Raw genomic sequence first — 27,862 nt, forward strand, 5'->3', positions numbered from 1 at the left:
AGCTTCTTTCTACCCATAGCTAAAACAGACCTCTTTTCACGAATTTGGTTGCTAACGGCACATGAGCAGCAGGTGAGAGGTGACAAAATCCATGACAAAATCCAATCTCAAGCGTTCAGTCTACCTCACCTTCCGCGCACAAAACAGCGGGCATTTAATTTTCCGGAAGTGCCTCTACCCTAGTCCCCACACACCACTCCGCCCCGAAAGGAAGGCGCCCCCGCTCCAGGTTCCCACGCTCCCGGAGGAAGCCAGGGCGCTGCTTTGAAGTCGTGACCGCGCATGCGTTCCAGTTCCGCGCAGGCGCTGTAGTTCCGCGCATGCTCAGAGGCGAGGTGGCGGTTCTTGGGAGGATACCAGAGGCCGGCCTGCTGCGCCCCCGCCCCTAGCGCCGAGCTTCCCTTACGGGCACAGGCCAGCCGGCTTCCCTTTCCGGGAGCGCAGGCGGCGGCCGCCGGTGTTCTTTTCTCTTCCCTCCGCAGTGTCGGCTTTTGCAGCTCCTTTGCGGCGAGCATGGCGGCTCGGAGTCGCGGGGCCGCCTTGGGGCTGTGCGCCACAGGTAAAGGCCGCTTGGGCGGTGCGGGAGGGCGCGGGGACCCTCGCCCAGGTGGGATCGGATGCGGGGCTGGAGCAGGGTCTCGGCAGTTGGGGCGAGAGGCCTGAGGGGGTTGCCGCCGAGGTACTCTCCTGATGGTGGTCCGGTGACCGGCAGCCTTACGGTCCTCCCCCAGCGCAGCTTCACAGGAGACCCATGCCTTGCGGTGGTTTCTGTTCTCGGTTCGGCAAGAAGTTTCAGAGGCGCCGACTCCTTCTTCACTAGTGGCCAAACCTTGCTTTGCCTTTAGGTTCTTAATTTTGTTACATCTGAAGAGTTTTTAACTTTCGCGGGGGCTAGAGAGAGGGAGGGTCAAGGACCGATTACGGTCAGGTCTTACGGGCTGTGCGGTGTGAAAATTGATCTGAACGTATGTTGGCCCTTCCCAGCCTCGTGCCATCATCAGGAGTACCCCGGTTCTCACCGTGATATGGCCACTTACAGAGCAGCCTCTTAGTTCCCACTACATTCTGTAGTCAGTATTAGAAGTGTAGCTCAATTTTGTTTCTGTATATCAATGGTGAGAGGGGTAGTCTTTTGAATGGTGTTTGAAATTTATAGAGATAAATTCTGCTAGAGAAAAGGAGATGAAGAAGATGAATTTTCATTTTTACTACAAAAAGATGGAAAAGTAAAAGGGAAAAATAGGATGAAAGTAAAAATATGTAAAAAAAGAACTTCCGTGCCTTAGATTTTTTAGTTTACGTAGAACTTGCTGTCAAAATGTGGTTGCATGAAGATTAAATATTTTTTAAACACATGCTTGTGCCCTGGGATAGATAAATGATGATGTTTTGATAGGTTGTAAAAAAACAAAATATTTTATAGGTGACTAAGTATGTAAGCCAGAAGGTACATCAGCATTTATTCTTTTCTTTTTCAGTTTTTTTACTTGATGTGGCATTCTGTAAAGGATTTGTAGAAGATTTAGATGAATCGTGAGTATATATGTTTTTAAATAGTGTCTTAAACTTTTTCCAACTGAGATGTTACCAAAATATTTGTATGAATCTAATATTTTTAAAAAATTATCTTGTCTTATCGAGCACTTAATCTACACCACATAATTTTCTAATTCCGTATGGAGTTAGAAATTTTTTTTAAGTGTAAGTGATGTAAAATATGATATTAGCTTAAAGCGTACAACATAGTATGAATCTAATCCTTTGATAATAGAGACAGTAATGGCCAGTGTTAATACAACAGTAATTTTGTTCCAGAAATTGCCAGAGTGCTATATATACAAAACAGGATTGGGCGCAAAAAAGTTTTAAGGACAGTTAAAAGATCAAAAAAAAAAAAAGGCACTCTTCTATTTTAACCATTTTACCTTGTATATCTGTTATATATTTTGCCTTTAGTTGCTACTAAGTGGTGCTGGAATTTGGTAACCACATAGTAACACAGCATTAATCACAAGTCATTGTTTATAGCAGGTGAAATTCTGCCTCAATCCAAAATCCTGTGTATGATTTTTCATGCCTGACTCCAGCAATTACTAGGCTTTTGCTGGCAGGCCTCTAGGGGGAAGCTGCCCTCCCCACACCAGATTTGGTACACAGCCAAGGCTTTGCAGTCTCTGGAGGGAGTTGTAGTCATAGACTCAGGCCCCCAGGTCAGCAGTGCTGTCTGTCTATCTGCATACTCAGCCTCTTTGGAGGCCTCAGTGTTAGGGGTAGCCTCCCCTAAGGCATTTCAGAGGTATCTCTGCTGAGACCACCTGCCTTATTGACAGGCTTGGGTGAGGCGCATTTTTCCACTTGGACTCAGTACCTTTCCGCTACTGTCCCTTTCCTGTCTCCCTCCCTCTGTGCATGGGTCCTGAGAGGCAGAAGCCTTGGGTTCAGTGCTCCTGGGCAGTGAAGTGGATTCCTTTGTGCTACATTGCCTGACCCTCGCCTGTTCCAGTTCTGCTCAGAAAAATGGAACACCGAGGAGCTGGCCCCTTATTTATTTATTTTGCCTCTTGGCTTGCATTGTCTCAGTAAGTGAATAAAGCCTTGATTGTTACTTTCAGTTTGGCTTGTTGTCCTAATTACACCTCTACACAAGGAAATGTCTGCTTGTTCTCGGACCCAGTTAGCATCCTTATGAAGTCAGGTTACTTAGTCTGTAATACAACCCAAGGCTTAAGTGACAAATTTCTGGACATGGAGGAAGCAGCCACCATGAAGAGAGCAGAGACTGACGACCACAAAGAGTGACAGTGAGAGGGACCTGGGCACCCTCTCCTGGATGACCTGTGCAAGAGCCTTTCCAGAAAGATCTGAGGGTTAGTGTGGTTATTCAGTAATGGGGTCTCGGGAGGAAATTGATAGGCTCCTTACAAAGGACCTCATGGCCAGGTATCAGTGTGTGAGGGGTCTGATGGGCATTGTCCAAGGGTCAGTGTGATGACAGCCTGTGACTCTTGGAATTATGCCTGCCATCCTGCCTGGAGAAGAGTCACAGAGCTCCCAAATCACCTAGACCTTGACAATGTCTTAAACTGAGGCATCTCTTTCCCCAGTGGGGTTGCCTGGGGAGGTGGGGAAGTACTGCACTTCTCTGGCTCTTTGGATATCAGTGCACAGTGGGTATAATCCCTGCAAACCCTGCTCCCACAATGAGGAGAATACATGTAATGCCGTCTGGTTTTGAGTCTATGATGACCAACACCAGCCCCCTTGCCCAGGCTGGGTTCTGGGTGGGTACTTTTGGGCCCTACTATTCAATGTGCTCATTGGTATAGATGATTAGCTATGTGCACTTCTACTTTGTCCCTAAGCCCCAGTGGAAATTGCTGCACTTGAGGCCTCTTCCTGGAGCATGTGGAAGACCGAACCTACCGGCTACCAGCTCTTAGTGCTATTGTCTCTAAGTGCTCTATGAAACTTTCTCTATTCAGTGGCCCCATGTGGCCTGTGCACAAGGCCTTGGGTACCTGGAGACTCAACATTGATGGTAGGTACCTCAATGCCATAGAGCTGTAGAGCTACTCTTGATGCAGGTATAACCTGACATAAGGAAGGTCTACTAGAGGGAGCTTGGTTTATGACATTTGTGATGTCAGATGCCAGCACCTCTCGTCACTGGGCTGATCAGGATCAAATCCCTTCACTTGGAATGGATTCCAACACATTTTTACTGTCCCGTGATAGCTACATTACCTGCCTGTCTGCTGCTCTCAGTGGGTAGGCCATGACTTGAAAAAACTCCAAGAGGGAGCACTGACCTTCCACTGCGTTGATAATGACCTCCTAGAGCATCTAGACAGTCCCTGCCTACAAGGACCAGACACCATGATGACTCAAGTGGCAACATGGCTAGGATGTTAATACCAACAAGGTACAAGTACCCAGGTACCCAATTGAAATTCTTTGGTGTGAACTGGGAAAGCATATTTCATCTCATTCTTTTAGAGATCACTACCAAACTCTTGTCTCTTTCTGACCCCAAAATAAAAAAGGCCCATGTTTTGAAGGGCTTGTTGGGCTACTGATACTGTCACATAACTCATTCAGAGATCTGGCACCCATCTACCAGGTACTTGCAAAGCCACAGGGGCCAACCCAACAGGATACTCTTGAGGCGCTTAAGCAGGCCACCAGGTTTCCCTTCCCCTGGGCCTCACTGGTCCACATCTGCCATTTGAGTTGCACATCTTGGCACCCTTTCAGTTCACTGATTTGAGTTTATGGCAGAAGAACAACACCACAGAGCAGCATAGACCTGATAGGTTCCCCAGGTTGGCTGAAAAATACCTACCTTTTAAGAGGTAGTCAGTGGCCTGTTGGATGTTGGTGGACTGAAGAGCAACAGCTCAGGAATCTAGTGAACTAGTGATAGCTCATCCAGGAGCCCAGCTGGAGTCTCACAGCTCAGTGAAAAGGTCTCAGGGGTGTCACTCCACCTCCCAGGGACAATACCCAAGAAGCCACTACCTCCTCTGGCCCCAGGGAGACTCAGATGGAGAGACCTCCCATACCACCTCTGAGCCTGGTTCATGGGTGGCTCCTCCTGGTTAATTTATACTGGGATGGAATTGGGTGTAGCTGCTGTCCAACCTGAGCAAGTCCTGTCCTTCTCAAGCACGATAAAGGACCTTTTGCACAATGGGAAGCTTCATGCAGTGGGGAAGACTATGATTATCTGCCCTGCTGTTCCCTCACCTTCCTGCTCCTTGTTTCAGTACCAGCAAATGAGCCCTGCCCTGTTTTCACCAGCTTTATAGGCAGTGGCTAATTGCTTGGCCGTTGGTTGTGTGGCATATAAAACAGACCCCCTGTGAGGATAAGACATTTGGGTAAAGATTGGTTTTGCCCCTAATAGGTCTTTTGTTCCCTCCATGGATGCTCACTAGAAAGGCCCCTTTGCTGACAAAGGGAAATAACCAATGAGTGTTCCATGCTTGTCAGCTAAATGAGAATTGTTCTTCATCCCAGAGCAAGCAGATGTGTAACTCATTGCCTCCTGGAGCCATGAGAGGATGGCCTGTGGAAATTCACACACCATCCTAGGTTGGGCTGGCATGCACGGATTGCCACTGTTGCAAGAAGACTGAGCCAGAATGGAAAAGCTGTCAGACCTTGGTCAAGGCTAAAAATAATTTACTCAGGATCAGATTATTTCCTGTTGGTGGGCCAGGGCATTCTCAGAACACATTAGGCACCTCAGCCCATCCATAGTGTCCCCCTGGATCCCAACTGCAGTTGACACTTTCTCTAGGTTTTGCCTAGCCATCCCTGTATATTACACTGACTCAGGCCACACTGTCAGGCCTTCTAAGACCACCTTTGTTTCCTCTTAGGTTCCCTGAGAACACTGCATCTGAAAACAGCCCTGGATTTGGGGCCCAAGCTATATATACATCAGTGAGCCCAGTGATGAGGCATACAACAGACTTTCCATATCACCCCAATCCCCAGGACAATTAAAGGACAAGTTTAATCAATTGATGGGAAGGGGTGAGATTACCACAGCCTGGATTACACATTTGAGGCAAGCAGTAGGGGGCTCAGCCATTCCCCAGTCAGGTACTTCTTAGCCCTGCATGTTTAAACAAGTTATCTGCCCCCTTTAATTGCATACTCTTGCAATTATTGACACTTCCCTCTCCATGTGGGACCTTGTAAGAGACTTCTGTACCCTTCAACTCCTTCCCAAGGTCTAAAGAAGAGTCCCGGGAGAGGAGGATGACTATTAAACATCCAGGAATGGGAGACAGCGACCTCCTCCCTTCACTGTTGGGGGCAGAGCATGAGTTTTTGCCTACAAGGACCTCAAGAATAATGACAATCAGAGGACTTTGATTCAACAGTTTCCCTACAGTAGCCATGATGCTTTCCTGGTGAGCCCCATGGGATGAGTATTAAGTAGAACTTACACTATAAACCAAAAGTAGAGAAGAGGCAAAATATCTGTTTCACCAACCTAGGGTACTGTCTTTGTCCCTGGTACACAGCAGATTGTGTTGTAGTTGGATAGTTGTGAGCACCTTGGACCTCAGAGCTCAGGTATGGGGTGTATGTTCTTTGTTTTACCTGTAGGGTGAAGAATCTTAGTAAAGTATCCCCATAGGGAACTTTTGTCATTCATCCAATATAAACTAAATACAGGTCACTATGAAAGGCACTAGGAGATGAAACAAATATACTTTTCCTTGATTAGCAAATCTATGGATAACATGTAAACTACAATGTATGAAAATTGGTGAGAATCATAAAGAGGATTAAGATCATACAGAGAGATTGTTTCTAGCTTTGAGGAATTTAGGAAGGCATTATGAGTTAGTAGTGTTTTTGGCTTAGATAGGATTTGAACATGAAAGTATATAGGAAGTAAAACTCTATAAGTTTAGCTATGATTACCATAGTCTGGAAATTATAGGGTGCTATATTTGGGGAGATAAGTTGGAGCCAGATCTTTGTAGGTTGTAGGAAGGGACCTAGAAAATGTTAAATAATTTAAGTAATGTGATCAGAACTGTGTTTTAGGAAAATTCTTTGATTGTATTGAGTCATGGTCCCCTGGAGCACCCCCAAGTTCAGTGATTGACTAGGCGTGCTCGCACGACTCAGCCTACAGGCAAGTCAGAGCTGTGATTTGTTACAGTGGAAGGACGCAAAGCAAAGTCAACAAAGGGAAAAGGGCATGTGGGGCGGATTCCAGAGGAACCAGGAACAGATTTCCAAGGGTCCTTTTCCTGTAGAGTCACATAGGATATTCTTAATTCCTCCATCAGGAGTTGCAACCTCATGTGTGAAATGTTGCCTACCAAAGAAGCTCATTGGTGACTCACTAGTGACTCAGCCCAAGAATTTTTACTGGGGATTGGCCATATCGGCACCTCTCTGCCCAGCTGTTACCAAAATTTCAGACTCCCTGAAGCTTAGTAGCTGTTCATCACAAGACCACATTGTTTGCAAAATGTGGGACCAACCAGCCACCATTAACAGGAAATGGTGGGAACTCCTGAAATTCAAATTCCCAGATGCCACCCAAGAGCTAGTCTTGCCACCCAGGAGCCACCTTTCTAAGGATAGCCCCTCAGGCCTGCTCCAGTCACTGCAGTGAATGGGTGTACATGGAATAGAGGGTTGCAGGCTAAGGCTGAAAAAGTCTCTTTCTACCAAGTCCCACTTAAAATTTTTTTTTTTGATTCTTTACTCCTAATTTATCATTTCTCTACTTGTATGAAGATAATTAATGGATGAGATTTAGAGGTCACTGAGTAAAACTTTTAAATAAAAAATTATTGAAGGAATTTCTTCTTTGTGCCTGTATTTATCAATTTATTATGTTCACCTGTAAAACTTAACAAAGATTTGTTTTCTTGTTTTTGTTTTTTAGGTTTAAAGACAATCGAAAAGATGATATTTGGCTTGTAGATGTGAGTATGTAAATTTTTTTTACTAATTAACCACCCCTACCACTTTAAGTATTATTTTCTATTCTCTTTTACCTAAATTTAGTAATAGTACTAATGTGTATTACCCACTCTGTTTTCTTGGGCAGTTCTGTTTGGGTATTTATATTAAAGTGAACCTCAGAGCCTTAGGATTCCTGACAAGGGAAGTTGTTTTTGTTGAAATTCTAATGAGGTCCACTGTGGATTATATCCAAGAGAGATTATGGTCTGATTTTATTATAGAATTCACTCTCATCTCTTCATATTATTCAGGAGATTGTATTAATACACCTGGCAGTCAAAATCATATTCTCATCTTTGTGAACAAAATCAAATTTTCATCTTCTTTTCCTCACTTTGACGTTTTGAATGTGTTTAACCCTTGTGATGTTTGGAATTCATTTTAACATGCTTCAGTGAAAAAGCAGAGTGGCAGGAGAAAAGATGGAATGAGAATGGCAGAGCTGACATCTACTGAAGCTGGGCAATGAGGCATGAAGATTCCTCATTTAGTTCTCTCTCCTTTTGTATATCTTTGAACATTTCCATAGTGTAATGTTAATAAAAGAGATGTCTTATTTCACAAAAATACAACAAGCAGTTTTTTACACTATTTAACTAGAGGAACCTAAGTACCACCCCAGCCATCCTGTGATTCTTAAGGAGAAAGAACTGTGGTTTTAGTTTTATCAGCCTGATTTGTCACTGTGCCAAACCAGTCATCCAGATAACCCCATGTGTCTTAACAGTGGTTATGCTTAAAACAGCAAAGGTACCTACTGTGTTGGAGTTTTTGTAGTAGAAATAGATCGATGTTTATCATTAATACTTAAGGGATGTGCATATGATGTATGAAGTATATTGGTGGCTTCATTTTATACATAACGTGGACATAGTTGGGAGCAAAGATGTTTGTATTGTAAGTCATCTGTTTTAAATAGATACCAGTAGTCATTTAAAATTAACCTAATATTAGTATCAGTGTTCAGGTATATCCTAGGAGTTGACCTGTCTAGATTGTGTGTGTTTGTTCATTTATTTTGTAAGCACTTAAAAAGTTATATTTAGAATTTTGTCTAAAACAGATTGCTATCCAATCACTTAGTCAAAAAGATTCTTTTAAAATTAAGATTGATATCCACAGTAGCACAACATCTTAGTAGTTTTGTTTCTCTTTTTTTTAAACAAGTTTTATGCACCATGGTGTGGCCATTGTAAAAAACTGGAACCTATTTGGAATGAAGTTGGTCTTGAGATGAAAAGTATTGGTTCTCCAGTTAAAGTTGGAAAGATGGATGCTACTTCCTATTCTAGTAAGCTTTTATTTAGTTTATTATTCTATTGTTTTCTTAATGATAATGTTTTAATTACATGAAGCAGTATTCAAGGTAAGAGGAAGACTTTTTTTTTTGCTTATGTAAAATTAAAGTTATTTTAGAGATTTCAGACTATATATTTTATGAGTTAGATGAATTAACCATTGAATGTATATATTGTAATCTTATACCTAACATAGCTGTATAAGACGCTGTTCCTCTGTTGAGCCCACTTGAGAGAATCTTTTTGGTTTGTTTGTTTTTTTAGGGCCACACCCATAGCATATGGAAGTTTCCAGGCTAGGGATAGAATTGGAGCTACAGCCACAGCAATGCCAGATCTGAGCTGTGTATGCAACCTACACCACAGCTCATGGCAACGCCGGATCTTTAACCCACTGATCAGGGCCAGGGATCAAACCTACGTCCTCATGGATACTAGTCGGGTTTGTTACCACTGAGCCACAAGGGGAACTCCTTCAGAGAATCATTTGCCTAAGACAACTACAGAAACTTAAATATTGGACTCTTGGTGTAGCTCTTTGGGTTAAGAATGAGAGTTTGCTGTCTGAGCAGCCTCAGTGGCCTGGTAGGGGAGTAGATGGGTATGTGAAGGCTGAGCTGAGTTAGGATAAATACAAGTAAGGATCAGGAAAGTATTCATATTAGAGAGCATATTAAAGAAAAATCATAGAGCTGAGAATAACCTTAGTAGGTCTCTACCCTAGCCCTGGATGTGGCCTGGTCCCCATACCTGCTTTACAAATAGAGCTCTATTGGAACAGTTGCTCTCCTTTGTTTACCATTGTCTATGAGTGTTTAAGGTCCCAGAGGCAGAATCGAGTAGTTGTAACAGAGACTGTAGACCCCATGAAGCCTAAAATATTGATTATCAGACCCTGGACCAATCTTAAAGGATATGGAAAAAGGCAAAACTAAGTTGACAGAAGTATGAAGTATCGTACAGATTTGGAAAGAGTATAGCTTCAGGAAGTAGATCACATCCTGGCTCTACCGTCTCCTTTTGCCCTGTAACATGAGGAAAGTTTCTTAACGTCTCTAGACTTTGATTTCCACACTGGCAAATATTTAATTGTAGTGCATCTTTCATTGGTTGGTTGGAGATTAGAATGATGTAGCACATGTGAAGCCCCTTGTAGTGTCCAATACATGTAGGTTCCCTTTTCCTTTAATTAATGAAGAAAGTAGAATTATGAAATGTGCATTTCATTTTAGGAAATCAGCATTGTACTCTGGATACAGCTTTGGAAATAGGTAGACTTGTGTTGTAATCCCAACTCTGTCTTATCTACTTTTGTAGCTTTGAGAAGGTGCTTAACTTCTCCTAATTTCAGTTTCCTTGTCTGTAAATGAGAGTGGTAATTCTCAAAGTTGTAAGATTTATTTCTTATTCCAAACCCATAGCACAGTGGCTAGCACATATAAAGTGCTAAGGGATAGTACCAGATTTTAAGAGCCTCTCAAGTGGGACAAAGTGTTTTGGATTTATCAGTTGTCAATTGAGAGTTAATTCACAATTTTGAGAAGGCAGATAATTTAATAAAAATATTTTTTGGCAGAAACATATAGGATGGAATGAAGAGTTAGAGACAGAAAGGTCATCTAGGCTGACTTTTGTATGCATCTTGATTTAGGACGCTGGGGGGCCAGACTTGGGTGGTTGGTCGGGAAGTCAAGGGGAAACAGTAATTCTTACAGACATTTCTAAGGGTTGAATAACAGATGTGGTAGGTTAAATAACAGATGTCCCCCATGGGGACGCAGGTTGGATTCCTGGCCTTGCTTAGTGGGTTAAGGATCCTGCATTGCCATGAGCTGTGGTATAGGTTGCAGATGCTGCTCTGATATGGTGTTGCTGTGGCTGTGGTGTAGGCTGGCAGCTATAGCTCCGATTCGACCCCTAGCCTGGGAACCTCCATATGCTGCGAATGCAGGCCTAAAAAGACCAAAAAAAAAAAAAAATTGCAAATAACAGTATACGATTCTTAGCATAGTTCACACTGAACTCCATTACCACTGGTTAAATGGAAAAGAGTAATTTAATTTTGTTTGTGTTTTCATGTTAGCAGTTGTTTTGAATTTGTGGTATTTTGCTTTATTAATAATGTTTGGTAATATAAGGAACTAAAGTGCAGGTGAGATGTTGGAACTGGAGTTATTGAGTCACAGAAGTGAATTGCTGTGACTTTAAAGAGAGAGAGAAACTAATATGCTTGAGTTGATATTTCTTGAAATAAGCTTTTTACAAGGTTTAAGAAATTATTCCTTTTAGCTGTTGCTCCTGAGAGTAAGTTCTTGTATCTAGCCATATATTTTGATTAGACATGCATATACATATATTCATCAAGTATTCATTTCACTCAGATGATAGCTAATAAGGATAAGTAAATTGTCTGGTGTTTAGAGTTTGATGTCAGTGATGGATGCATAGTTCCTTTATTAAAGAATCAAGAAGATGTTTTATGTGCTATAGAAAAAAAGTTAATCTTCAAAAACTCATCTAAATATTACAAATAGATTTTGGCATATAATTCTTAAAATTTTCTTGAATATTTCAAGGCAGCTCAAATATAGACAATTTAGTAAAACTTGGAATTAAACAGATGAAGAAATTGAATTTTTTTTCAGGCTCTCTGTTGGCCATGTTTTAAATCTAACTGTAGAGCCCTGAAGGATTTGCTCTTTTGTATATGTCTCTTCCATCCGTATAGTTTACTTTTCAGATAGAGCATCAGTGTTTCCTGGCATTTAGGCTGCAGGCTACATGCATCAGGTCACCTGGAGTGCTCAATATAAATTCATATTGCAAAGGCCCACACCAACCCTACCAAATGAAAATCTCTGAGATTGGTCATTAGAATTTGTATTTTTAACATGGACTTTAGGTGATTCTGCTGCACACTCAAGTTAGAGAATCACAAAGTAAAGTATTATTTTGATGGATAGCTATTTATAGGATTTCAGTTTGGAGTGGGTTAGGATTATTCAGTGATTAAGTGTAGAAAACCTCTCAGGCTATTTGAGGGTAGATTATTTCTCAGTCATGTAGCTGCAGTGCCTGAAAGTAAATGCCGTCACACCCAGTCCAACAAATCTCTGTGTATAGAATTTTCTGAAGTAGAGAGAGTTGAACTGTCATGATTTATCCTGCCCTGTGTTTGGAATTGTATCAAAAGTTTCTTGATGTATGGTTTTAACTAATGATATTGTAATTAAATAACATTAAAAAGTTATATAATTTCCAGTGTAAATTTAGACATTATTTTAGACTTTCTTTTTGTACATATTCCTTCAAAAATAAACACAAAAACTGTTTCTCAAAATTTCAGGAGTTAAAAATGTTATGGTGTTAACCTGTAATTATGCACTAATTTCTATTACAAAACCATTGAAATTCTACTTATTGCTCAACCTAAGTTTGACATTTTATAGTAAAGATTATCTGTTGTCTGTCTTTGTCAGTACCATTCTTATTCTGATTCCTTGATCCCAGATATCTTTGCAAATCAGCCTTAACTCTTCGAGATTATAGTCAATGACTATATTTCAGAGTTATTCAAACTTGGCACTGTTCACATTTTGGGCCAGTTACTTATTCGTTGGGGGGGGGGGGCGGTGTGTGTGTTAAGGAAGTGATTCCTGTGCATTGAGGATGGTTAGAGTGCCATTGGCCTTCACCCCTTAGATCCCGGCAGCACTCCTCTCTCTCCACCTGCCAAGTTGTGGCAGCAGGAAATGTCTCCAGACATTGCTAGTGTCTCTTGGAGGGCAGAGTCTCCCCCAGTTGGGAACTTCTTTTATTTTTTTATTCTCTTCTAATGTTAAATGCATAGTGACTCCCAGTAAATACTAAGAAAAAAGAGTAATTTTGAGCAGAAAAGGGTTTCAGATTGATTCCACTCCTCATTTCTTTCTTTTCATTGTGTAGATGAAGTAACAGAAAGTAATTAGCAGTGAAATGACTGAGTAATTTCAAATACCAAAGTTGGAGGCAGAATTAGGCCCAGATCCAAGATCACCATGATTCAAATTTAGGCCTGTCTTGACCATCAAGATACTGTCATTTCAAGGAGAAAACATGAAATGGGGTTTTATGCTTAACCTCATTTTCTGAACATTTACAGTTACAAAATTTCAAGGGAAGTTAATCATGTTACAGTTGGATTCTTCAGCTTGTAAAGGAACTGATCTCAGGTTTTGCTACAAACCATTCTTCTCTGATATGAAAAAACAAAGAACAAAAAATTTATCCTGAGACTTGAGTTTCAGTATGGGCCCTGCTACCTAATCACTGCTTGCTTTCTAACAAGTTACCAAGTGTTCCAAAGTTTTACTTTGAAAGATAATGTTAGCACCCTTCATCCACCCTCACAAAATTGTTTTGAGGTGTAGTTGAGGGTATATTAAAGCCAGTTATAAGATACTCTACACATGCAAGTTCTTATTAATATTAATCAAAAGATAATTAGTTAACAGTGAAGTCATGATCAAGAATAGGAGAAAATGGACCCAGCATTTGAGGGTCTCTATGTGCCAGACTCTCTGTAAGATGCTTTTCCACATTTACTGACTTAAATGTCACCCAGGAGTTCCCGTCGTGGCACAGCAGAAACGAATCCGACTAGGAACCATGAGGTTGCGGGTTCGATTCCTGACCTTGCTTAGTGGGTTAAGGATCCGGCATGCCGTGAGCTGTGGTGTAGGTTGCAGACATGGCTCGGATCTGGCGTTGCTGTGGCTGTGGCATAGGCCAGCAGCTATAGCTCCAATAAGACCCCAGCCTAGGAATCTCCATATGCCGCGGGTGTGGCCCTTAAAAGACGAAAAGACAAAAAAAAATAAAAATAAAAAGTAAATGTCACCCATAGCCCCACAAGATGAGTGGTATCCTCAGAAGGGGAAACAATCCAGAATTAAGGAGCTTATGTAGAACGAATGATAAATGGAGAAGTTGGAATCCTGACTTGGGTCATTATATGTTTGTAACTCCTTCTTTGTGTGCTTTTTAATTATATAATCATTTACATCTAGAAAAACCTACCTTTGGAGTTTTAGCAGTCATTGTCAATTGAAATTCTATCAAAAATGAAAGTTAATACTCAAGGAACCAAGGGGCTAAAGGGTGGTTAGTATCATCTCTATCTTATAGATAAGGAAACTGAGATCAAGGAAATTAAGTGATGGAGTGAAGTGTGGAGGAAAGGTTTTCTCTCTGAGCCTATTATAAGAACTATAACATCAGCTGTAAAATACCACTGTATTTTTTCACTGATTGCACATTTCATCTTCTTTATTTGATTTGTTTATAAATAAATTTGCACTAAATTATGTAAGAAATTGCTAGTAGGCTATAACCTTTCCTTTGGTCAACAGATTAGTCTTTATGTTTTGGCAGTTTTTAATGAGCTTTATTTGAAGGTACTAAGGGCTTATATTTACCTGCCTTCTTAATTTGGGATGGAGAGCATTAAAAATGTACTTTATCCATATCTACGTTTTTTTCTTGGAAGAGGGCAGTCTTAGTAATGGCAGTCTTCAATTAGAGTATACTTGACACAAAAATATTTGCAAATGATATGAGCACTAAAGGATTAATACCAGAATATACAAACAGTTCATATAACTCAATACCAAAAAAAAAAAAGTCAAAAAATGGGCAGAAGATGTGAATAGACATTTTTTCCAAATAAGACACACAGATGGCTAACAGGCACACATGAAAAGATGCTTAACATCCCTAATTATTAGAAACACCACAATGGGATATCACCTCATACCCAACAGAAGAACTGCTCTCCAAAAGCCTGCAAATATGGAGTTCCTTCATGGCTCAGTGGTTAATGAACCCAGCTAGCATTCATGAGGACGTGGGATCGAATCCTGGCTGTGCTCAGGGTTTAGGATCCAGTGTTGCCATGAGCTATGGTGTAAGTTGCAGACGCGGCTCGGATCCAGCACTGCTGTGGATGTGTTATAGGCCGACAGCTACAGCTTTGATTCAACCCCTAGCCAAGTAACCTCCATATGCTGTGGGTGTGGGCCTAAAAAAGACAAAAAAAAAAAAGGCCTACAAATAAACACTGGTGAGGACAGAGAGAAAAGGGAGCCCTAGTACAGTGTTGGTGGGAATGCAAATTAGTATAGCTACTATGAAAACAATGTGGAGAGTTTTTAAAAAACTAAAAATAGAGCTACTGTATGATCCAGAAATCCCACTCCTGGGTATATATCTGGAAAGAATGAAAATAATTTGAAAAGATAAATGCACCCTAATGTTCACAGTAGCACTATTTATGGTAGTAGCCAAGACATAGAAACAGCCCACGTGCCCATCAACAGACTTGCGAAGATGTGGAGTATTACTCAGCCATAAAAAAGAATGAAATTCTGCCATTTGCAACAACATGGATGGACCTAGAAAGTATTATGTTTAGGGAAATAAGTTACATAGAGAAAGAGAAATATACGTTATTACTTATTTGTGGAATCTGGGAAAAAAAAAAAAAACGAATGACTGTATATGACAAAACTGAAATGGATTTACAGATATAGAAGACTAGTGGATTTGAGTGGGAAGAGGGAAGCAAGGAGGGGCCAGATAGGGATGTGGAACTAAGAGATACAAACTAGTATGTATAAAATAAATAAGCAACACTGATATATTGTACAATACAGCACAGGGAAATATAGCCATATTTTATAACTTTAAATGTCCTAGCTGCCTTTAATTTGTATATAGTCTATAAAAATATTGAATCATGCTAATTCACCTAAAACTAACATAATATTGTAAATCAGCTATATACCAATAAAATATATATGTTTATGTGTGTGTGTTTACTGAGTTCCTATTTTTGTTACCTATGTTTTTGTTGCTTCTAATAAAAGCCAGTATTGATCACTGTCCAGAACCTTCTGGTCACCTCTTTCTGTATGTTTAAAGAAGAAGCTCCTAGGGTTGAGAAAAGAATAAAGAGAGATTTTGGGTATTACTTGCCACAAGTTTACTTTATTCTTGTATATTGTGGGGAGTGATGAGAAACCAGAATTAATACTGAAGTGATTCATAAATCAGAACCCACTTAGAAAAATAGTTTTCTTATACTCATTTGTGATAATATTCTAGAAAGGAAAGAAAATTAACAAAGGGAAAGATCATGTGAGTAAATATAGTATACTTTGTATATACTAGTATAGTTGTATGAATATACTGTATTTGGTCTACTGAGAATATTTTGTCTTCTTTCCTGTCCTAGCTGCCTTTAATTTGTAAAGCAGTATAGTATTAATTTTCTATAATGGTGACTATACCTCTGTTGTTTGCTTGTTTTCATTATTGTTTCTTCTTTCCCTCAAAAAGATGCCATTGTAGTGTCATTTTAATTAATGTGAGGATTTCAGAATAACCTTTGAATAAGTGGAATTACCCTAGGTTATTACAAAAGCAGAAACTTTTTAAGTGCATAAAATTGCTTTTAGATCATATATTGACTGCAGAAATTACAATTCATATTTTTAACATTAAAATACAAAGCAGTTCTTTTAAGATGCAAAGAACAATAAAGGAAGAAATGGGCCTTTTTTTTAAAGAAATATTCATCCTGAAAATGAAGTCAGATGAGAAGGGAGACTTTTTATATATGTGTGAGTGTATATAAATTTATATGTACATATAAAACAATATATTTTAAAACAAATATTTAAGAGATTAAAAGCGTATTCTTTTGACATTTATTTTTTATTTTGTCATAGTATTTTTTAGGCTATAGGTTGGATTATTAAGTATTTTGAATGAGAATGTCATGTTTTTTTCCTTTTTGTATTTGTTTACATTCTTTTTTAAGAGTTAGAAACAGTATATCTATATGGGTTTATATAAGTATATCTATATTTTTTAAGTAAAAGGCTCATTTATTACCTAGTTTCTCATTTAAAAAAAATTTAGAATTGTTTATTCTTTTTCTTATTAAGGCATTGCTTCAGAGTTTGGAGTTCGAGGTTATCCAACAATTAAGCTGTAAGTTGAGTGTTGTATGTTTATATGTGTATTTTTATTAGTTCACTCTTCTTACGTTTTATTACATTAATTTTAGTCACTTCCTTGGAGGATTGAAGACTTGGGCTCAGCAGTTCTTTCTAGGTGCAGTTTGTGATCACAGGAGAGGGACTGCATCTTTGTGCTTTTCTTTATTACCTAAGTAAATGAGTTGTTTACAGCTGATTCACCAAGCGTGTTTTGGGTTTACTGTGACAGGTGCTGAGCAGGGCATGGTGTACAGTTGTTAATTAGGAAAGGTCTTTTACCCCTGAGGAGCTCCAGAGTGTATTCTGTTTAACTTGTGAATCCTGTCTCCTAATAAATTTTACTTTTCTGTAGTTTAAATAGATGTGTCATTAGAGATGAAAGGAACAAAGAATCTCATCTGTAGATGTTAATCCAGTATGATACAGAGTGTATACATTAGAAGAGATGGTGTGATAGTCCTGGAGAATATAATCATGTTTTTATTGAATTTTCTCATGAGTTTAATCCTGACCTCATCCTTACTTTGACAATGTGGAGAGTTGAGAAATTATTTTGAAGCTATTTTTTATAATAAAGTTATTTTAGTATTTTAAAATCTCAAATTGTAAATTTTGGAATAATCTTAATTTTATTTCTTGGGTTTTTTATTGACCTCCCTCCTTCCCTTACTATTTAAAAATGTTTACTAAGCTTCTTTTACTTTCTTGTGTTAGTAAATTATTTTTTCTATTCTTTCTGTTTAATTATAGGTGTTCTATTGTGCTTTCCCAATTTTTTAAAAATTTCAGTTATTTGGACACATAATTCATTGGCAGGCTTTTGGAAAATTAATTTTCTAGAAGAGGTATTCTTATGCATTATTTTAGTCTGTAATCTTGGAGCATCTTTCACATTACTCTGATGTTGTATTGCCTCAAATTGGTTTTACCTTTACCAAAATACCTTTAGTTCTGTGTGCTTTCACTCACCTTTTAATAAAGATAGGATTATAATGTTTTGACAAGTTCTTGACTATGAATGTGTGTATTACTCATGTTTTAGAGGGCATAGACACAGTGCACCTATCAGAGTGAAGTATTTTCATGTAATTTGAATAAAATACAACCTTTTTCTTTATATTTTGAGTTGTTGGTTGCCTGAAGGCAGTTATCTGCTGTTTTTTACATGATTATACTACTTCCGAAACTCCACTGCATTTACTTATTTATATACTGTAATTTGTGTAACAGTAGTAATTAACATTAGATATGAAAACAGTTGAAATAATCTTAACTTCTACCCTTTTTTTTTCTTTTTAAGATTAAAGGGGGACTTGGCATATAATTATAGAGGACCACGAACTAAAGATGATATAATCGAGTTTGCTCACAGAGTATCTGGGTAAGTTTGTTATGAAGGGCCTTTGCTATATGATATTTTAAAAAGAAATGTATTTTAAAATGATGTGTATTTTAATAGACCATATTAAACATACATATTTTTATGTATTTAACTTAAATAAAATTTGTCTATTTATTTATAAGGAAAGTTAGGGTTGTATAACATGTGCAAAGAGATCCTCTAGAGAAATAAAAAGGTCTATGATCTGTGTTATGTATGTGTTAACCTCACATTTAAATTCATTTTGTGTATAGAAGAATTTTTTCCCAATGGATTTTTAACACATTTTCAAAACTTGATTACATCTAACAACTTTGTGAATCTTAATTTTTATTTCATTATCATTTTGCTTTTGTATTGCCTGGTTTATGATTTATTTTTATTTAACCTTTGAATTTTAAGAGAAACCCCACAATATTAAGTTCCGAATATTCTTGGGCTTTAATCCCTGGCCTGTGATAGCAGAATGTGCTCTTCAAATGTAGTTGAGATACTTCATCTTTCACATGCTCCTTCATGCCAACTGTGAGGTATTGCACATTTTGCTTAGAATGTAGCATAACTAGAACCCAGAAATCTTTTTTAGTTATAGATCTCTGAAGTTTCACTGTTAAAAAAACAGAAATTCTTTTGTGTTTCCTTTTGGTTTGAATGTGATGGTTTTTGTTTTTTAAATTACGTCTTTGGCTCAGTGGTTAACGAATCCGACTAGGAACCATGAGATTGCGGGTTTGATCCCCGGCCTCGCTCCTTGGGTTAAGGATCCGGTGTTGCTGTGAGCTGTGGTGTAGGTCACAGACGAGGCTCGGATCCTGCATTGCTGTGGCTGTGGTGTAGGCTGGCAGCTACAGCTCCAATTAGACCCCTAGCTTGGGAACCTCCACATGCCGAGGGAGCGACCCTAGAAAAAGGCAAAAAGACAAAAAATAAATATATAAATAAAATTTAAAAATTAAAAAAAATAAAAAAATAAATTACATCTTGGTGGTTTGTGATAAAGTTGGTGCTTGAAATTACTTAATGTGATTGTGTATAACTTTTTGAAGAGAACATTTATCAAGATAGTTAACCTACTTTGACTTTAAAAGTATAGGCACTTAGGAGTTTGACAGGATATATTATATTGATAGCTTTAAATTGCTTTACAGCAAATCAAAATATTGGGATGGATTTGTTGGATGGTATGGTGCTATCTAGCTTAAATTGTTTGAGAAAAGTCATAGAATTAGGAATGAATTTTGTATATTAATGTGTGCAAAACTTTGATAAAATATAGTTTTCACTGTTTTTTCTCATTGATTACGTATTTCATTTTCTTTATTTGCTTTTTGCATAAATAAATGTTAAGATATTTTTATATTATATGAGGGGGTCGCTAGTAGGATTACTTTATTCCTCAGTGGTTTAAGTTATTAGTCTTTATGTTTTGGCAGTTTTTAATGAGTTTTAGTTTAAGCTTAAGATGGCCTTCTGATGTAACTAGGAGCGACTCTATTGCAAAGGAAATTTCAAGAGTCTGTTCTGGAGTTGCGTCATTTACCAGTTAATTACAAAAAGTATTAAAATAGAGGTTAGAATAGAGTGATGCAATGCATTTAAAGAATTGTGCATTTTGAAAGTATGTTTGCCTTTGCAAAATACATTTTGTTCTTTTTGCAAATGTGGTGGAGTAAAAATCTGGTAATATAGGCCACATTTAAGAGAAGACTGCCTCTTAGCTTTTAATGATACTCTGTAAGCAATATATTTTATAATAACTTTTGATTTATTTCTTAGTGTATTAGGCTTGAAATATGATTGTATAATAAAACTTTTCATAGTTTTGTTTTCTTTTTATGAGATTATTTTTTGGGGAGGGCTGCACCTGTGGCATAGGGAAATTCCTCGGGCAAGAAGCCAAATCAGCGCTGCAGCTGCCAGCCTCCACCATAGCCACAGCAACACAGGATACAACATCTGAGCCACATTTGCAACCTACACCACAGCTTGCAGTAATGCCAGATTCTTAACCCACTTGACAAGGACAGGGATCGAAGCTGCATCCTCACAGACGCTATGTCAGGTCCTTAACCCACTGAGCCACAATGGGAACGCCTATGAGATTCTTATATGCTACTGTGACTATCACTTTCCATTTTATTTTTTCCTGAAAAGAGTAATAAACTTACCAAATATTTTAATTTTAACCTTTAATAGGGTATTTTAAAACTATATAGCATTTAAATGGACAGAGGAAAACATAAATATTCTAATACAATATTATAAACTCCCAGGATAGTATTTTGCAGTATATTGTGTGAATGATCTTTGGAAGGGGAAAAACATAATTCTCATGTGGATTGTTTTGTTTATAGCTGAGGAGTCTAAATGGATTATAGTTCCCATCTTTGCCTATGAAAACATTAAGATGATATTCTCTAAAGGAATTTTTTAAGGCTTATTTATTTAGTTAGTTAGTTTTTGCTTTTTAGGGCCACACCTGTGGCATATGGAAGTTCTCAGGCTAGGGTTTGAATGGGAGCTACAGCTGCCAGCCTACAGGACAACCACAGCAACATGAGAACTGAACTGCGTCTGCAGCCTGCATGACGGCGCACAGCAACGCCAGATCCCCGACCCACTCATTGGGGCCAGAGATCAAACCTGCATGCCTCATGGATACTAGTTGGATTTGTTTCCACTGTGCCACAATGGGAACACCAAGGCTTATTTTTTTAACTGGTATATTAAATCATAGGTACTATATTTTTGTTATATGGGTATAATTGTGTACATGGAGTATAGTTTATTATATTTATGTGGATTGATTTACATAAAATGCAGTCAGTACAGTATTAAAAGTACAAAGAGTATTTGTAACTCTAGATATGGTAGCCTGGCATATAATAGGAGTAAATTATGTACTATCTTTAGTTCAAGTGCAAGTTTTTTTGTTTTCTTTTCAAACAGAGCTCTAATTCGACCACTTCCAAGTCAGCAAATGTTTGAACATGTGCAAAAGAGGCATCGTGTATTTTTTGTCTATATAGGTGGAGAGTCACCTTTGAAGGTATCAGATGATTTTATTTGTTTAACTCACAAACACAGATGTATTATATTTTAATTTTCCATATATAACCAAGACTTCACCAAAACTCGGGACTTAAGTCACTCTTATTAGAAATACTTTAGTTCAATCTAAGTATTTTTATAATGAAAATACTTTGTCATATAGCTTCTGTAGTGTTTGCCTTCATGAAGCAGAATTGAGTTAAAAGTGGGTAGATGTTGCCTGCTTTACTATTTCTTCTATTATTGACCTAGTTATTTAAATTTTGGATTGCTCTTCAGCATTTTGAGTCTTTGAGACTGCAAAATGCACTTTGAGTGTAAACTTCTTAAAGGCAAAAGTCCAGTCTTAAGATTATTGAATATGTATGTATGTGTTTGCATGTGTGGATGCAAACATATCTCTCTTCCTAGAATTATAATCAAAGTAAATTAAATAAATATGAATTGAACTTGTTTAATGAACTTTATCTGAAGGTGTATAAAAACAGCTACAATAGTCTTTTGCCTTAGAAGCAGTTTATTTCACTTCCTTATATTTTATCATTTCGCATGAAAGGACTTAAGGTAGCACATTGAGATTATACTACTTATCAATAGTACTGCTTGCTCTGAGTGTATAATGAGGAATGAATTTTGATCTTAATTAGTATTTAAAGTCACCTTTTTTCTGTTTGTATCTTCACAGGAGAAATACATTGATGCTGCTTCAGAATTAATTGTATATACATACTTTTTTTCTGCCTCAGAAGAAGTCATTCCTGAGGTAATATTTAAAATTGCATTTTAAATACTGTATTAATTAATATACAAATATATTTAGCTAAAGGACTTTAGTATTAACACACTCACATAATCATTCTGTGTGGCTTACCCAAATCATGTCTCTTCTGCTTTGATAATGAATTCTCTGTTGTAATTTTACTATTTTGAAATAAGAACAACACAGGTATAAGAGGCAGGTACCTACTATCCCTTATCATTAGTTGCCATTGTAAGTCCCATTTATAAAGCAGTTGACAGTTTCATCCTGCTCTCATATGTGTCAGCAGACCTTACTGCCCTAACTCCCCCAGTGAGGGTGGGGCGCTCAGCATCCGATTCCTCAGGTAAAGTGATGGACTTATTGTTACACAGCCTGGGGTGGGGGGTGGGGGTACCTCCCCATGCTGACTGTTACCTAAGCCTCTGCTCCTCTTCCATGTCAGAGTGCCTCCTGTCCTTTACTTCCTGATATCTTTGGGTCTGTTAACAACTCTGAGAACATGAGTTCATAAGAATGCCTGGGATGTCTCAGGAGATATCTATTAAGACAGTCCTGGAATGAGTGTGGGATTGACTGTGCTCTTTTTCACTCTTCGTAACTTGTTGTTGTTGTGTTTTTCCCTGTTATCTTTCAATACTTTCAAAGTCATGGATACCAATTAAAAGTTTTCAACCATAAATTCTTACACTTCTGATTTTTGTAGTATGTGACCCTGAAAGAGATGCCTGCCGTGCTTGTTTTCAAAGATGAAACTTACTTTGTTTATGACGGTAAGTTCCAAAGTTTTAACTAACATAAAACACTTTGTTTACTCTAGGGCTTAAATGAGGGTGAAATTTAATGTAAATGCAGCTACTGCTTACGATTCCCATTAGTTGAATGATTGCTGGGTTTTTCTTACCCTTCAGCTTAATAGTTTTTCCTCAGTGTTCTTTCATTCTGAGTTTGCCTATAATGAAATTCTTTTTTTTGTCAGATCATTTGCCTTTTTTAGAAATGAACCCTAATGTAATTTCTATATGTTACTTTAAAATATTCATACTTTTTGAAAGTTTCACATTTCAGACACACAGAGAAGTGAAAGAAATAAACCATCTTTGGAGTTCCTGCCATGACACAGCAGAAAGGAATCCGACTAGGAACCATGAGGTTGCAGGTTCGATCCCTGGCCTCGCTCAGTGGGCTAAAGATCTGGTGTTGCTGTGAGCTGTGATGTAGGTCGCAGACAAGGCTTAGATCTGGCATTGCTGTGGCTGTGGCATAGGCTGGCACCTGTAACTCTGATTGGACTCCTAGCCTGGGAACCTCCATATGCTGTGGGTCTGGCCCTAAAAAGACAAAAAAATAAAATAAAAATAAACCGTCTTCAACAGTGATGAAGCTCTGGATGTTCATCCCTAGCTTCATCTCTTTCCCTGACAGAAGTAACCATTCACTGGCTATTCAGCATTTCTCTGTCAAATCAAATAATGGGTCTATTTAAAAAAATTTTTTTATGATGTCAAACATACATTTTAGTAAAAAGAACACTGAAATAAAACCCTATGTACATATCTGTCACCCAGGTGAGACAGTTACTAAGATCTTATCACATTTGTTTCAACAATTATCTTCTTATGTTGAAGTATTTTTGCAAATCTCAGTGGCTTTTCATCACTATGTCCTTTGTTATGCATTTGTTTAAAAATGTGGCTTTTTGGAGTTTCTTTAAAACATAACACTTAAGTGTTAAGTGCTACAGCACTTAAGAGTAATTCCATGGTATTATCAAACACTTGCTCCCACAGTTCCCAAACTGGGATTGGAGGTAGTTTAGGGCTTTGCAGCAAACTTACTCGAGCACTTGGAGAAATTTCAAGTTCCAACAGAAGTAGTGAAATTCAACATAAGTTTTAACACTGCACAGGCACTCAAAAGTAGAAGTGAATGCAGGAGTTCGCATTGTGGTTCAGTGGTCTAAGGACCTAACATTATCTCTGTGAGGATGCACATTCAATCCCTGGCCTTGCCAATTGGACTAATGATTTGGCATTGCTGCAAGCTATGGAGTACTGCAGATATGGCTCAGATCCAGTGTTGCCGTGGCTGTGGTGTAGGCTGCAGCTGTAGCTCCGATTCTACCCTTGGCCCCAGAACTATATGCTGCAGGTATGGCTGTAAAAAGAAAAAAATAAAGTCAAGTCTCACCTCCTAATGCAATCTTGATAGCATTCTAAATTACAATTGATGAAATAGAAAACTCAGGTTCTCTTCTCTACATTTCAAATATTCAGTGGCCATGTGTGGCTTTTGGTTGGAGAGCACAGATAGGAAATATTTTATTCATATCAGAAATATTCCACAGTGTTACCGTTATTGAACCCAATTTGAGTATGCTTGCCATCAGCATGAAAGGCAATTTACTGACACCAGGTTGTGGTGAAGGAAAGTGTAGCATTTATTGCAGGGCACCGGCCGAGGAGTCCAGGGTAGCTGATGCTCAAAACACCAGAACTCATCAGTGGGTTTTAGCAAAACCTTTTTAAAGGCCAGGTGAGGGAGGGGAGTCCCAAGGGTATGTGATCAGCTCAGGTGCAGATCTCTGATTGGTTGATGGTGAGACAACAGGGTGGTGTCACAGGGGTTAATAGTATCATCCTTAGGCCCCAGAAGGCCTGGGGTCTAAGTGTTCTTGTTCTTCAGAACAACTCAGGAAAAATGTATCAGATACTGTTTTCTGGGAACTTCAGAGAGGAGCTAAAGCCATCTTTGTACTTGATATTTTCATTTTATCCTTACCCTCATCTATGAGCTAGGTAGTAGGCAGATAGATTAATATTCTGGGATTATAAAGGAGGTAACTAAGAATGTTAGCTAAAGAGAGAGCTGTATAATTAAATTGCACTTTCATTCATTGGATATTTGTTGAATGGCTGCATGAGACATTGGACTTAAAAGAAGTTAAGAGAAACTTTTATACGTGAAAATATGTTAAAATAATTCATATCTGCACCAGTTCCATCCACTTACTCTTTAATTACTATATTTCTTGTATGGTTATCACTTAGTGTATATTGTCTCAGTTGGTCATTACAATAGTCTTTTGAGATCAGTCTTCTTACTGTTTCACAAATAAACAGGATTAAATAACAGGATTTCCAAGTTAAAATAGTAGTGTAATCAAGCTTCAGCCTTTAAATCTCCAGTTCTGGTTCCATCATGAATTTGTTAACAACTCAAAATGGAAAAAGCTGATCCTACCTGTTTAGACATATATACTCTTGAATAATGACTAAGAAAGTGCCCTTCCTCATCTGTATTTGTGATGTGGCCTCCATGTCCAAGGAAGACAGGAGTAGGTGTGTTAAAGTACCTTTTCTAACATGCAGCAGTGTTTAGCACCTCCCTGGAACTCTATAGATAAAGGGTTTACTTTGAATGTTTATCCTACTATTGATTTCATTGTTGTTAATTTCAGAAGCATTGGGATGGGGCTCAGAACAATAGTTTATTTTCCAGTGAGTTTCAGATTTATCACTTCTGTGTATAATCTTTTTTTGTCTTTTTGTCTTTTTGCCATTTCTTGGGCCACTCCCCTGGCATATGGAGGTTCCCAGGCCAGGGGTCTAATCGGAGCTGTAGCAGCCCCCCTACGCCAGAGCCACAGCAACGCGGGATCTGAGCCGCATCTGCAGCCTACACCACAGCTCATGGCAATGCCGGATCCTTAACCCACGGAGCAAGGCCAGGGATCTAACCACGCCACCTCATAGTTCCTAGTTGGATTCGTTAACCACTGAGCCACAACAGGTGTATACTTTCTATACTTTTGTGTATAATCTTTAGAAAATTTGCTTTTGCCCTGGAGTGGAGATGGTGGCCCAATAATTAACCTCTAGTTTTATGTTTATTTTTCTAATTTGTAAATCCAAATCCATAAATACTTTCAGATTTGCATTATATTACTTATTTTATGGGTTTGATAACTCAAAAATGTTTTGTTTAGCAATGGAAGTAACAGAAAAGCACACCTTTTTAAATATCAGTTAAATCCAGCCTTGAACCAGACATTATTGGTAGGCTTTTATATCAGTATTCTTCTTTATGCAGTTATTATAATGATTTTTCATAATTACTTCAGAATTAAATTTGTAATCAGGACATAATTCTGTTGGATATTATAAATGTTTCCTGTCTGCACATCAGAAGCTTTGATGTTAGAAAAGGGCTAAAATACTATGGCTTTGTATGTGTGTTGGTGTTTGTTTTACTTGCGAAAAAGGGTTGCAGACTGAAATCAAAATTTCATATAATAGAGAGGAGCAGAGAAATTATAATTAAAAATTACCTCTAATGCCATCATCCAGGAATAACTAATAAGTCAGGAAAACTATTTACTAGGATATATATATATGCCTTTGTTTTATCATTCAGTATTTTTCATACTTTTTAACAAAGTTAGTCATGTTGTGACATTGTTACCTTTTTACCACTTATTACATTTTTTTAATCTATAAATGATCTTCCACAATATGTACTGTAATGATTTATTTTCTGTTTAGGATATTTGTTATTTTTGCTATTTTTATTTATTTATCTCTTCAGTTATTTTATTTTTATGTATGTTTAAAGGTGCTATAGTTTGAATTGTTTTGTTCATTAGTTCTTTTTTTACAGTTGATTGTGTGCTTTGAACAACTTCCTAAAAGTGAAATTTACACATTTAAGATTATGATCCTGTTTCAGGCATTTTATACATATTGCTAGATTACATATTATAAACATTTTAATATCTTTACACTAAAATTTATCAACTTTGTTTTGTTTTTAAGAATATGAAGATGGTGATCTATCATCTTGGATCAACAGGGAGAGGTTTCAGAATTATCTTACAATGGATGGCTTCCTCTTGTATGAACTTGGAGACACTGGTAACAAGCATATAGACAACACTCCATGACTCTAAAAAAATGTCCTTTAACTGATTACTTTAAATCTGTAGCTAATTAGGGTTTTGTTTTGTTTTTGGCCGTTCCTGCAGCATGTAAAAGTTCCAGGGCCAGGGATCAAACCCACACCACAGTAGTGACTCCAAGCCACTTCAGTGACAATGCTGGATACTTAACCTGTTGCACCACAAGGGAATTCCTATAAGGAATGAGTTTTTAAATTCTGTTTCATAGTAGCATTCCTTCTTTCAGACCTGCAGTTCAACTTTAAGAGAATATGAAGTAATATTACCAAAGAACATACCTTTGCATGTGGAATAATATTAGCTAGAAAGGGTTTATTAATAAAACTGATAGTGATAGGAAAAACAGAGCTTGGATAATAAGAAAATGAGAAAAGTAACCAGGAGGCTATACTCAGGAGGCTGAATTTTTTTGTTTGTTTTTTTTTGTTTTTTTGCCATTTCTTGGGCCGCTCTTGAGGCATATGGAGGTTCCCAGGCTAGGGGTCGAATCAGAGCTGTAGCCGCCGGCCTATGCCAGAGCCATAGCAACTCAGGATCTGAGCCGCATCTGCAACCTACACCACAGCTCAAGGCAACACCGGATCCTTAACCCACAAGGCCAGGGATCGAACCTGAAACCTCATGGTTCCTAGTCAGATTTGTTAACCACTGCACCATGACGGGGACTCCAAGGCTGACTTTTTAATAGGAGCTGGAATACAACTTATCACAACCTTTGAAAGCCTGCTTTTACTTATGAAGCATAAAATTGGCATGATTTCTTGAAGCTACATGATTGAAAATGATAAGCAAAGCAAATATAAATGTAGATGCAGAAAAGAAAGCTCTAAGAAGCTAGAATGGTCTCAAATGGAGAGAAACTGCAAA

The 27,862-nt window shown here is 38.2% G+C and overlaps 1 protein-coding gene across 3 annotated transcripts in view; it reads left to right on the plus strand.

Moving 5' to 3' along the window:
* The first annotated feature begins 328 nt into the window (after nt 1–328).
* Nucleotides 329–27,862, plus strand: part of TMX3 (thioredoxin related transmembrane protein 3) — a 43,163-nt gene continuing 15,629 nt past the window's right edge. The window contains exons 1-10 of one of the 3 annotated variants that reach the window (XM_047766983.1): nt 329–559; nt 1,479–1,533; nt 7,427–7,466; nt 8,674–8,797; nt 16,793–16,838; nt 18,147–18,227; nt 21,177–21,276; nt 21,964–22,041; nt 22,745–22,811; nt 26,853–26,951. In XM_047766983.1, coding sequence (XP_047622939.1) covers nt 514–559; nt 1,479–1,533; nt 7,427–7,466; nt 8,674–8,797; nt 16,793–16,838; nt 18,147–18,227; nt 21,177–21,276; nt 21,964–22,041; nt 22,745–22,811; nt 26,853–26,951 — 736 coding nt within the window. In that variant the 5' untranslated portion in view covers nt 329–513. Of the gene's footprint in view, nt 560–1,478; nt 1,534–7,426; nt 7,467–8,673; nt 8,798–16,792; nt 16,839–18,146; nt 18,228–21,176; nt 21,277–21,963; nt 22,042–22,744; nt 22,812–26,852; nt 26,952–27,862 lie in introns of those variants that run through there. The other 2 variants (XM_047766981.1, XM_047766982.1) reach the window with 2 other exon arrangements.

The sequence above is a fragment of the Phacochoerus africanus genome, chromosome 2 (genome assembly GCF_016906955.1).
Source record: "Phacochoerus africanus isolate WHEZ1 chromosome 2, ROS_Pafr_v1, whole genome shotgun sequence".
In the NCBI taxonomy this organism is placed as follows: domain Eukaryota; kingdom Metazoa; phylum Chordata; class Mammalia; order Artiodactyla; family Suidae; genus Phacochoerus; species Phacochoerus africanus.